Source organism: Choloepus didactylus, chromosome 14 (assembly GCF_015220235.1).
Source record: "Choloepus didactylus isolate mChoDid1 chromosome 14, mChoDid1.pri, whole genome shotgun sequence".
Lineage (NCBI taxonomy): Eukaryota > Metazoa > Chordata > Mammalia > Pilosa > Megalonychidae > Choloepus > Choloepus didactylus.
Window position 1 is genome coordinate 76,023,409 of NC_051320.1, and position 13,125 is coordinate 76,036,533.

Here is a 13,125-nt window from a genome sequence, read left to right on the forward strand (position 1 = left end):
TGTTCACCATTAGGCTATATTGTCATCATTTTTACTCTCCCTACAATTCGGGGCATGAAAAGAATAATAAAAAATACCTTAGCACTTGTCTGGTAACCAATCTCTTGGTCTAATTGTAGGACCTACAGCATGAACTTTGTGGATAAGGCACGTAGCGCTCATGCAGTTCGAGCTCTGTCAACACGCAGAGCGCAGAAGCACCGTCCCGCCCAGATGTTTATATTTTCCTCCCTCGGCCCCGCCCCCTGTCCGCGCAGGGCTCCAGCCACGCCCCCTTGCGGGAGCTCCAGAGGCTGAACGAGCTTAGGGCCTCAGTCAGTCCACAGGGATTCCCTCTCCAGCCAATCGCATCTGAGCAACGGGTCTGCCCCTAACAAAGATGGCGCAGGAGGCCGCTGTCAGGGCAGATTAATCTTAGCACGCGAACCCGCCGCGGACAGCGAAGACAGAGGTAGCGGCGCGGCCCGGACCATGGAGGAGGGCGGCAGCGCTGGCAGCGGTGGCAGCGACAGCAGCACCAGCGGGAGTGGCGGGGCGCAGCAAAGGGAACTGGAGCGCATGGCTGAGGTCCTGGTCACTGGGGAGCAGCTACGGTAAGGCGAGGGGTAGAGCTCACGCGCGCTGTGGCTCGCGACTCGCGACTCGCGCGCGGCTCCGGGGCAACTGCGGACGCGTGGAATGGTCTGCCCTGCGCCCTTGCCCAGCTGCTGCGGCCCCGCGCCGGGCGGACACGCGGCCGTCGCGCAGGTGGCGAGCCCTGCGCCTTTCCCGGCTGCTGCAGCCCCGCGCCGGGCGGATTCGCTGCCGCGCGCGGTGTGTTCTCGCTCTTCCCCGGCACCTGGGCGCTGCCAGGCCTCTGCGCTGATAGCCCGCGCGGGTCTGCCTAGGGAAGAAGGGACTGGTGAGGGCCAGCCCCCAGCCTCTTTACTCCTTAGACGAAAAGACTCAGCCTAGTGATCGCCTTCCCTTAGATTTTTCTTTATGCTGGCAAGTCTCCACTCCTCTGAGCCTCAGTTTTTTCATCAGTAAAATGGGGATGATCACCATCCCTTGCCTGGAGGTTTGTTATGGGGGCTAAACCTAGAACATTTCTGAAACACCGTACCTGTCATTTAATTGGCACATCGTCATTAATCATCATTAGAGTCCGCGAGGGGGCGTGGGGACACCTTGTAGTCCTGCCTGATGCTGTACCAACTCCCCCAGCGCGCACGATTTGGCCGGCGGTGTCCTGCGGTCCCCCGCTGCTGCAAGAATGAGGACTTGCCGGGTCTCCACAGGCCCGGGAAACAGGCAGTGACCCCCAGACCCCGCCTCGCCATTCCCGTCTCTCCTCGGACTTTATGTTTGAGAATTGTATTTATGATCTGCCCGGTTCTGCGGCTGCTCCTCGTGTGGTCATAAATCAGTTTAGCAGGGGGAAAAAAAATCCGTCTGGTTCAGCAGCGTTTGAGCCACGATTTGCCCGCCGGTCCCTGGCCGCACAGGAAGGACTCACGCGCCTGTTTCTTCTAGTTCTCGGTCTGAATCTCCCGACTCATTCTGGTTTCTAAATACTGTATTTTAGAACCCGAAGGACGGGGAATCTTGCAAAGGTCCCAAAGGCTGGGTAACCACCCTGCTTGCAGCATTTAGATTGAGGAAGTAAACATTGTAAATCAGTAAATGGAGTTAAAAGTTACAAAAGGCAAATTGTATCCCCGTTATTCCTTGTTGCCTTTTTTTTTTTTTAAAGTATGGTCAATTTTAAAGGGAATAAAAACTTGTTTTCCTTCATTAAGAGTATTTTCTATTAAAAAAAAAAACTTTTCTGATGTAATCTGAAACACTTCCCTTTTAATAGTTTAATTTCTTTACTCTTCTTTATTATATTGTCTTAAAAGTCTGCAAATGGGTATAGGGTTACTTATTTTTCATTTCCTTTACAGACACTGAATTTCAAACGGCCACTATCATTCAAGGTGAAACTTAAATGCCCTTTCCTTGGGGTCCCCAGAGCACTTAGCATACCCCTCTTCTCTAACACCCATCCACTTTGGTGCAGGTTTGAGGGCCTTCCTTGGCATGTGGATAAAAAGATAGGAGCCTTGCTCTCACTCAAAGTTGGACAGACCTGGGTTTGAATTTCTGTTTAGCCACTTTATAGCCAAGAGTCAGTCTTAAGGGGTTTTGACGAGGACTTTAAGCTAAACTGAATCCCTGCTATGCCACTTTCACATAGTGTATGACCTTGAATAAGGTAAACTACAGATAATGGGTAATAATGGGACTTATTTGTAGTGTTGTTATGAGGATTAGATTAGTTAGCATTGACGGTAAGTGTTGCCTGGTGTACGGTAAGCATCATGTCAGCATCTGATATTTTAGCTCTGTGACTTTGAACAAGTTAGTTCACTTCTCTGATCCTCAGTTTCCTCATCTGTAAAATGGCAATGCAGACAAGTCCTTCATGGAAGTTGTTGTGAGCATTTGGCCCTGGGTTTCATGTGGGTATTCAATAAATGATTGCTGGAATTAATTAGTATTATTTGTCTCTGTGAGTCACCACTTGTGGCTTCCAGCAGAGCAAGATCTGGCAGGAAGGATTGGGTGGTGGTGAAGAGTGCAGAATATGGAACCAGGCTACCTGGGGTCTTATTCTGTCTCAGCCATTTATTAGTCCTCTGACTTGGGGCAATTTACTTAACCTCTGTGTGCCTCAGTTTCCTTTCCTATTGAAAGGGGATTCTAATGACGCTTCTCTTGCAGTTTTGTGACGATTAAAGGAGATGCTACTTGTAAAGGGCTCAGTAAATTTTTGCCATTTAATTTTACTTTGTTAAATTTTAATCACTGCTATTGATATCTCAACCATCTTAGCACTGTACTTAGCCCATAGTAATTACTCAATAAATATGTGAATGAATATCATGTGTAATCCAATATACTACTTTTTTAGTACAGAGAATAAAATATTCCAAATTTAAGGATTTAAGTGGCCATATGCTCCAGCTTCCTGATTACTATAAGAACCCTTCATAAAGGGATGGGAGCGTGGCCATAACTGCTGTCACTGTCACAGCATATTTCTTACATCCCTGGCTAGTCTCTCACGGTCTGATAGTGGGGACTTAGTGATGGATCATCCTCCTGCTTCTGATTACTTTGTACCCTCAGATCTCTTCTGCCATCTCATAATGACTGCTTTCTGTCTTATTAAAGATGAGGCGAAGGGAAGAAAGAGAAATCCAAGGCCTGGGACTTGAAATAAAAATTTTGTCTTCCTGGCTCAGCTCTGTGAGGTTTTTCCTTTTCTTAATTTTTATTTTTTTAAGCTATGTTACCTTGAGCAAGTCTGTTAACCTCTCTGAGCTTTAGCATCCTTACCTGCAGAATGGAATTAATTATATCCTTTCACGTAAGATTTTTGGTATTGGATCAAATGGGGGTGAAGCATGTGAAGGAAATTTGCAAGATAAACCAAGATTTGTTGTTGTTATGATTGGTGTAAGCTCAAGATGTAAAATTGGAGGCTGGCTCCAGAATCCTGACATTTTTGTAAGGGCAGTTTCTTGCATGAGGTCAAGAAATTGAGTTACACACCTAAAAAACACCTCCTGCTTCCTTTTCTACCCTGACTGCAGGGTACTTTTCCCTAATTCTTCTCTTCAAGCATTTCCTTTGCCATAAAAGATTTTATTTCCTTCTCCAGTGTATTCCCATATTATTGCATCTTAAAAATGCATTTGGATACCACTTCACACCAATTAGGATGGGTAAAATAAAAAAGACAGATAATAAGTGTTGGTAAGGATGTGGGAAAATCAGAGACCTCATACTGGTGGGAATTTAAAATGGTGCAGCCACTTGGGAAAACAGTCTGGCAGTTCCTCAAATAGTTAAACAAAGAGTAACCATAAGATCCAGCAATTCTGCCCCTAGGTATATACCCAAGAGCAATGAAAATATATGTCCATAGAAAAATTTGTGCATAAATGTTCATAGGAGTGTCATTCAGAATAGCCCAAAAGTGGAAACAACCCAAATGTCCATCAACTAATGAATGAATAAACAAAATGTGGTATATCCATGCAATAGGATATTATTATTCAGAAATAAAAAGGAATTAAAGTGTTGGTACATGACTAAAACATGGATGAACCTTCAAAACATTGTACTAAGTGAAAAAAGCCAATTACAAAGGACCACATATTGTATGATTCCATTAATACTTAATGTCCAGAATAGGCAAATCTATAGAGACAAAAAGCAGATTAGCCAGTGCTGGAGGGTAGGGGAAGGGGGTTGGGGGTGACTGCTAATGGGTATGGGTTTTGGCAGGCAGGGTGATAAAAATGTTCTAAATGTGGTGATGTTTGCACAACTCTGTGGATGTACTAAAAACCACTTATGTACATATTAAATGGTAAGTTTTATGGTATATGAATATATCTCAATAAAACTGTTATAAAAATACATTTGAATGACACATTAAAGTGATGGAAGATAAAATATTACAACTTTTTAATTGCTTTTTTTTTTGATTGGTGAAAGAATGCAATGATATTTATCACTAATTCAGTAATACAACATTACCACACCAGGTAGGACTGATATTCTACATATATATTTTTGTAGTGTTTTTCTTGATATAAAACAGAGATGGGTACCACACATGGCCAAGAAAATATTCTCAGAATATTCCTTATTTGAAAGAAAAGTAAGCATATATGAATAATGCTTTTTGTTGTTGTTTCATACAATGAGTTTTCAAATGGTTAGGTATTTTCTTCTCATATATTTTGTACATAAATCTTTTATCTTGAAATTGTCCATGTAGTCATAGCTATGACATTCCAATTATGACTCCCAAATTCCACTTCATGTTTCTTCTATGGGCTAATCCTGGAAATACTTAAGAAGAAAGATGTTCGTAATAGAGCATTTGAAAAATAAAGAAGCCCAATATTATCCCTAATCTTTCTGTAGTAATGATAGGAGTGTTAGTAATAATATTTGTATAGACTTGTTACCTGCCAAGGTCTCTTCTAACTGCTTTACATATATTAGTGTCTTTAGTCTTTACAATAACCCTATGAAATAGATACTCTATTACCCTCATTTTACGGAAGGAACTGAGGAAAAGAGGAGCAGTTTAACTAGCAATAAGTTAGCCAGAAAGTGGTAGAGGTGAGTCCCAGTCTTAAATAAGATGCTAGAGTGCCACTGAATGGCATTCCCACTAGTGATTTAAAAGTTAAAAAATATCATAAGACAAATGTAAAACACAATCATGTATATGAGAATATTGCATTCTAGCATGACAGTTTTTGCACACAGAAAAGTAGACAAATGGTTTTTCTATTCTGATAAAAAATCTAATTTGTTCCTGGGATTGTTTATATTTTCACATGACAGAATAATCACTTTCCCTACTAATAAACTGAGTCTTTCTTGCCATGTGGTTCAGAAACTTAATCTGGACTCCACTCATTCTGAATTTGTAATCATTTTATTGGGAAGATAAATTGCAGCTCACTCTTCCTGTCTGTGAGGATGGGAGTGGGGTGGGGAGGAGAATTGAGAATGTAATGAGGACTGGTTAATTAAGAGAAAACTTTTCAAGCATTTCAGCTATGCTCATTTACCTAGATAAATATGCTAATTACAGCAGTCTTAACAATCACTAAAGCTGATTCCCTAGAAGCAATTTACTAGGCAATGGGGTTTAGCTAAATAATAGGAAATTGTGGTTCTTTCACATTGACATATTTGCCTTTCTGCTGTAACAGTCTGGCTTTACAGACTCTTTCATGCTTGCTATTGCCTTGTTTATTAAAAAGTGCTAAAAAAAAAAATAGTGAGTTGCTTTCCCGAATTTGCTTTGCAAATATTGATGCCGAATGCAGATTAAACATGAAATCGGCCTGTTGAATCAAAGACCAACTACAATAAAATGAATGTGTGATATGGAATTTAAAGCATACAGAATAGGAAAAAAGAGAGATAATTCATATTGAAGTGAGAACCTAGGGCACTTTAAGGTTGGCCTAGAGATTGTCTCTGGGGACAGCCCCACCCAGTGACCATTAACTTGAATGCTGAGCTATTTTAGACATTAAAACTAAAGGGAAAAGAGGGGAGCTGTGTCCCAGAAGCTACCAATGACATCTAGGGATCCAAAGAGAGGAGATACAGTTTTATCCTCAAAAGCAGAGAAGATATCCTGGATTCAGAAAATTACTGCCTGTTTAGGAAAAAAACAAACAAAAACAAGCAAACAATGGACTCTAAGAAATGACGATTCACCACCTCTAGATTCTTTAATGCAAAGGGGCCTAGTGTAGAGTGTTTCACTGCCTTTGAATCAGAGGCTTTTCTACAGACCCTTTTTTTGTGGATGTGTTTTCTGATTCATAAATTTGATGTGAAGAATGCAAGCACAGTCGGGCACACACTAAGTCCTCAATAAGACTCTTTTCCTACTTGGAGAGAAAGCATATGAAAATATACTGTACCTTGCAAAAAATCTCAGACAAGTGGAAGATGCCTAGTAAGTGCTTAATAAATGTGCAATTATTTTTATACCCTTATGAGTGTTAATTGCTTAGGAATGATATATTTTCTAAAAGACCAATGCTAGTACTTCATTTCTGTCTCCTATCAGCTTTGGAAATCAAAAACGTGAAAATAAGTTAAAGAATCCTCAAAAGAAAAGCATGTGAGGTAGAGGAAGATGGTTCTCCTCTCCTGTTGTATCTAGTATTCTTTTTGATCAGGAGCTGCATTTCCCTCCCTAAGGCAATGTCTTAAATGCTTGGTTCTGTGAGTTTAGCGATGAGGAAAAGACAAAAAGAAACAATCGTTCACCCCTCTTTCTACACAGTAAGTAATCACATTTTAAAACGGTCCTCTCATTATCTGCAAGGAGAGGTAGATACCAAATCTGAGATCCTTGCTCTGCAATTTATCAGCCTGAAACAGATTTGGAACCTTGTCTCAGTCACTGTTTTTATGAATCAGTAGATACTTGGGGAACCACCATGGGGACGAGTTGGGGGAGAGAGCTTAGTGGGGCAGTCTGGCTGAATTGCCTGCGAGCAGCTGTCCCCTATGGTGGCAGTGACAGGGACAGTTGGAACCGTGCTCAGCAGTGCTGGCTGGAATTAGTTCCATCCTCGAAGAGTTGAGACAGAGCACTGACTTGCTCATGTCTGCATAAAGAGCCAATTTTTCTGTAGCCTAAAAAAAAATTTTTTTAACACTCCCGGGAGTGTGAGACAAGATATCCTTTCCCAGCCCCAGTTTTCAGATAACAGCTGTTGCTAGGATGCGGCAATAGGGGACAAATGCCAGAGCCTCCAGCCTGGGGAAGCCCACGGCAGCTGCAGAGGAGGAGGGAGTTAGCAGCTGGTATCAGCAGAGAAGGCTCAAGTCTTCCTATTTACAACCCTCAGACTGCCACTTGTGGTTCTGTTTGTTTGTTTAATCCTGGTGATACTGTTTCCCTGAATACTTGTACCTACTGATTTGGACTCTGATATGTACCCAGAGGTTCTAGTTATTGAGAAAAGCCTTGGCCCAGCACCCAGAGAGGTCTTGGCCTTATTTAGATCATTTGGCTCTGTGAGGGTCTCCTCAGGGTGGTGAACCAGTTGCAGCTACAGAGAACTGAAACTTGTGCTTTGTGGGCAGATCAGGCAGGGCTCAGTAGAACCCTCAGTGGCTACTCTGCCCATGATTTAAGGTGTGAGAAACAAATCTCACTTTCTGATGACCATTGTCTTACTAAGAGAAAGTCATTTCTTTCTGTCCTATGGCCCCTAAGGTTAGCTGAGTCTCTGCATTTTGTTATGTGTGACGCTTGGCCAACATCTAACAAGTTGTGAAATTCTGGAGGTATACACTGGGAGTGGTGTCTGGACAGAAAAAGTAGGAAGGATGGGGAAGCGGAGGATAGTGTAGAGATATATAATAATTATGTGCTGGTCTTTGAACAATCAGTAGGTGAAAATGCAAATTTACAAAGTAAATATATTTAAAAAGGATTGTTTTTTTTTTCCCATAGTAAAGAAAGATGTAGGACATATTTCTATTTAGGATCCTGGCTTTGCAATTTCCTTTATACTGATAAGGTTTGCACACTATTTCTAAGCACATATATTGAGTATAATGAAGCACAAATGTCTTGGATTATAGAACTGCTGTTTCATTCCTAATTCTTTTCCTCTTCCCCAGGAGAAAAGAAGAATGGGGCAAACTTGGACACTTTTGTCATTGAATATTTTTTTGAAGTTCTACTTATCTCTTACTCCTTAACTTTTCCATAAATGAAAGTGACTTTCACAGAACATTCCTTGCAGTGAGAAGATCTTTGTACTATACCAAACTTGTACAGTACTTTAGACAAAATTTCAGAGAAATGTGAGACAAAAAGTTAGAGGTGATGATAATCATTACAGAGGAGGTATATATTTTTATATGTGAGTTGTGAATGGATGGATAGTTGAAAAATTCAGTCATTTACTAAGTAATAATGACAGCAAAGTATCAGGTCCAGTTCTATGCATTTACTTTTGTAGCCAAAGGACTAAAGAAAGCACCAGACATGTTCTGAGACATGAGCCTTTATTTTGGGGCTTACTGACAGGGTGGGAAGTCAAGTCATGTTGCTCTGAATTCAGGAGCTTCTCTGAATGGATTCAGGAGCTGCTCTGAATGGCGGCGGGTTCAGGGCTCAACGTGAAGATACTCGGCAATTTGTGGGGGCTGAATAAGCTGGTTATAAGGGCTTGACATTTTTGAGTATGAGAACATAAGATGGGAGCCGGGGTCTGGCAATGTAGGGAGGGACTGATTGTAATCAACAGGGAGGAGGGGAGATTTATAGATTATCTTGTAGATAACAGTGTCTCAGGGAATCTCAGGGAGGAGGTAGTTTCGGGTTAGATTACATTTAGAACCTGATTTTACAAGGAGAATAGGTCAAACCTTAACTGTCCTAGGTCATGCAAGCTGCTCTGTGCAGTCTTCAAGGCCCTTGGCGAATGCCCTGGGCCTGGGGTTCCCACAGTCCTTAAAATAGGTCTGTTTTAACCATTTAAAATTAAAGAATCTAAGGCACTTGCAGTTTGCCCAAGGTCATGCAGGTAGTAAGTGTGGGTCCTTGATTTTGAATCCAGGCCTTTCAGAGTTTCTACCAGGTACATAGAACAGTGGAAGTAACAGGAAAATATCAGGAAGTCACGTCCATTCTCCTTGCATCCAGAGAACTTAGAGTGTAAGTGGGGTAGGGTCAGGAAAAAGGTATATGCATTTAAATAATTGCATAGCAATTATATGGTAATATATAAAGTAGTTTAAAAGATGGAGAGGATTTCTTGGCTTGGGTAACATTAGACTTTAGAGGTAGCTTAGACTTGTGGTGAGGTTTGAACCGGGTTCCAGGTTTCTTTAGCTTAAGCTTTCTTGATTCTGCCCTTCTCTGTGCATTCACTTTTTTTTTCATAAAGTCCTTTGTCGTCATATGATGGCCACCAGCAGCAGTGAAGACTGGAGAAGGACTGGCTGCCTTCAACCATTAACAAATGCATTGAACTTTGCTCTTTTTTGGATTATCTTAATTCACAGGCCCACAAGTCATGAAGGTAGAGCAGTGTCCTTCACTGGTTGTCTTAGGCCTAACCATCTGCAAAATTGTGGCAAGGAGGTTGGTGATTGCCTTGGATGGATCAGGACTGCCTTTTGGTATCGAGATGGGCCATCCCCATCCATACTGCATGGCTGCTATACTATGAGGAAAGAAGGGCTGTGAGTTTTGGGGTGAGAAACACAGTGTCTCCCCCACAAAAGGTAATTTGGGCTTGATAATGAGAAGCCAGTGAATGTTATTTGGGCAGGGTGATGTGATTAAGGCAAAATTTTAAGAGAAGTAACTTAAAGCTGGTGGTGGGGTGGTGGTAGGGATGCAAAGAAAAAGAGGAAAGTACCTCCAGAAAAGCAGTGAGGATGTTCAGCTTGGGAAAGGTCAGGAGACATTGGCATCCATTTTGGACCCTCCTGCTTTCAAAGCAATTTTCCCTTGTAAACCTCCCCACCACGATGATCACCTGCTCATCATCCTATGCTTGCTTCCTCCCCCACCCCCACCGCCTGACTTGGAAGATACGCTGCTGTGTTTTAGGACTTGTTCAGTAATAGAAGTAAAATAGAACTCTAAACATATGACTGAAATGGCAAGTGGCTCAGGTTCAGGTTGCAAAGAATGATTTTTGTATCATGTCGGTTTTGATGTCTTTCCAAGAAACACCTCCACCCAGAGACAGTCCCGGCTGAAACTGTATCCAAGTTATCTCTTTGTTTAAGCAAAGCTGCTAAAGGAATAATTAAGATGCAGGCTTTCTGGGAAACTTGCAAAATGTTCTTTCCTTACATAACTCAGGAAAGGTCTTTCAGGTCACGTATTTCAATCAATTTTGTCACTTTTTCCCCTCCCATCTTTGTAAGTTGGAAGTGGGAGCCACCTTTGATAAGGGTGGGGGCAGGCTTTTCTCAGCTGTTAATAAGATTTAAACTTACACCTCAGCTCTGTGCTATATCAGCTTTAGGGTAGTAACTTTGACATGACTTGGACTTCATCTTTCCTAAACATATTAATAGGAATAAATCCAAATAAAAGTGGTTTCATTTTGGCTAATACTGCATGAGTTTAGCCTTTTATCCTGCAAAACAGATGGCATGTGTACAAATGCAGTGAACTTTTTATACTAAAGTACTGACAAGGAACTGTGATATAAAAAGTGTGATTTTCCGTATGCTTGTGTTGACTACGAAAGAGAGACGCTCCAGTTAAACCCATTGGAAGCAGCCATGAAATCTAAGAAGCTGGGCTTGAAGCCAAGGCATTTGTCTACATATTCACCATTAGCTGACTTTGCATTAATGAGGGCTTTAATCCAAGAAGAGCAGGACTTTATTCTAATTTACAAATATGTCTTTCAAGTGAAGGTGCAGTGGTAAGGCCCAGAACTTCCTTAGGAACCGATATTCTGAGGCACCAGCATTTGTTGACCTATTTTGTTTATCAGGAGACAAAAACAATTTGATTATTTACCTGCTTAGTTAACCAGAGGGGATCTCTCCAATTGCCTTCCAGTTAGTTCCATTTTGGTTGGTCAGTTTGTTGCTAGCTAATTTCTTTTTCTAAAAGGGAACATAGCCAAGGAGAGGAAGTTGGTTTGGCTACTTGTCAGCAATTCTGGAAGAATGCTTATTCAGGGTGGAGTTTGAAATCTGTGAGAATTTGGCCATTATCTGGACACTTCCAGTTCATTCACGTTGTCCCCATCCCATTGATATTCTAAGATTTCCTGGCTGAAGCCAGAGCTCCTGAGAGTACTTGGGGGAGGTGGGGGGAGCGTGGCTTCATGAAGGTCTCCTCTACCTAGGTTCTTGAGATTCAGAACATCTTCCTGCCCACCCCCCGCAACATCCCTACACCACCAGAGCTACTCCATTGACCTTCCAGCCTCTGCCAGGACTCAGTTTCCTCTTTATGAGTTTCTAAATATATGGGGTGGGTGGTGGGGAATATGACCACAACCATCATACTTACTGAATCTGATATACATTTGGGGAAAACATTGCAATCTTTGTTAGTGGATTATGTAAAGGGGAATCTTTTTTTTTTTTTTTTTTTAATGAAAGTTAGCTGAGCCGTCCTTACAGGAACACCCAGCTATAATACAATGTGTCAGTTTGTTTTAGTTAATAATTGAAAATGCTAGTATTAATAAAGCATAGCAATAGCAATTTAATTAAATTGCCAGGAGAGTCTTGGGAGTTGTGCCTTCACGGAGATTATAGTACAGTATGTAACCAAAAAAAAAAAAAAAAGTTTATTTAAACCTACACTTTGATCCAGAGTCTTCTTCAAAGGTTGAATCTGGGATCAGTTAATTACTTACAACTTTATACAGCCCCACTAGAGGCTAGCCAGAGTAGATCAGCCTTGCTGCAGAAGATCCTCCTTTTCTCCCAGCTGCCAGAAAACATTCTTTTCCTTCCAACCTCTTCTCCCTGATTCCTCCTTTTCACGTCGAGCGTTCCAGCATGGAAAAGTTCTCGTCTATTGTCTAAGCCATCACTGGTCAGCACAAAGCAGTCATTTGCTGCCAGCTCCCCAGTACCTAGAGCGGAAACTTGGTACCCTTTTAGGAAATGAGTACCAAATGTATTTCCCAGTTTGACATTTGTTTTTTTAATTTGTTTCAGTGGATTTTGCCATGTACATATTTGGGGGTTTTGTAGCCATATATGTCAGTCTTTTATGACTTCTGGGTTTGATTTCAAACAGCTTCCTCTCTCTTAGAATATATTTTTTAAATCTCCCAAATGTTTGTTCTGGTACTTTTTTGGTATTATATTTTACCATCTTTCTGTTGTTCAGTCTGTAACTTACCATGGTGTAAAATGTGAGGTAGAGATTCAAATTAATTTTTCCCGTGTGGGTACCATTTCCTGAGTAATATACCTGTTTTCCCACAGATAAAAAAATGTCTTTATCATATACTAAATTCTTGTAAATGTAGGTGGGTCTTTTTTGGATTTTCTAATCCATTCCGTTGAGCTGTTTGTCCACTCATGCACCAGGGCCACACTATTTTAATTATTGTAGTTTATAATATATTCTATCTGGCAGGTTAATCTCCCACTTTTTCCTTTCTTTTCTAGAATTTTGCTGGTTTTTCTTTCTTGTTTGTGTTTCTATTTGAACTTGAGAATTAGCTTGTCTCATTATTTTAAAAATTGATATTGGAATCTTAGCAAATTTAAAGATTAACTTGGGGAGAAATGACATCTCTGTGAGATTGAATTCTTCTACCCAAGATCAAATTGTCTTCCATTCATTCAAGCCTTCTTATGTGTCTTTTTAGAAGCACTTTAAAGTTTTCTTCACTAGTGTATTTCCATTTCTACTGCTTTCCTAACCACATCAGTATTTAGTAGAACTTGTTCCTACTGCCTTATCTATTGTGAGACTTCTTGTATATAAGGATGTCGTTAACTCCTTTTCAATTAATTCATTAATTTATCCTGGTTGCAGCTTTATGTATATTTGCTCCTCATTAGTTCCAGATGAACCAA

General features: G+C 41.1%; 1 protein-coding gene across 1 annotated transcript in view; it reads left to right on the top strand.

Moving 5' to 3' along the window:
- Positions 1-314: 314 nt before the first annotated feature.
- The window catches only part of DEPTOR (DEP domain containing MTOR interacting protein), a 160,955-nt gene continuing 148,144 nt past the window's right edge, over positions 315-13,125 (top strand). Inside the window, exon 1 of the mRNA XM_037802794.1 lies at positions 315-593. Within this exon, the coding sequence (XP_037658722.1) occupies positions 472-593 (122 nt within the window). The 5' untranslated portion in view covers positions 315-471. The remainder of the gene's footprint in view (positions 594-13,125) is intronic.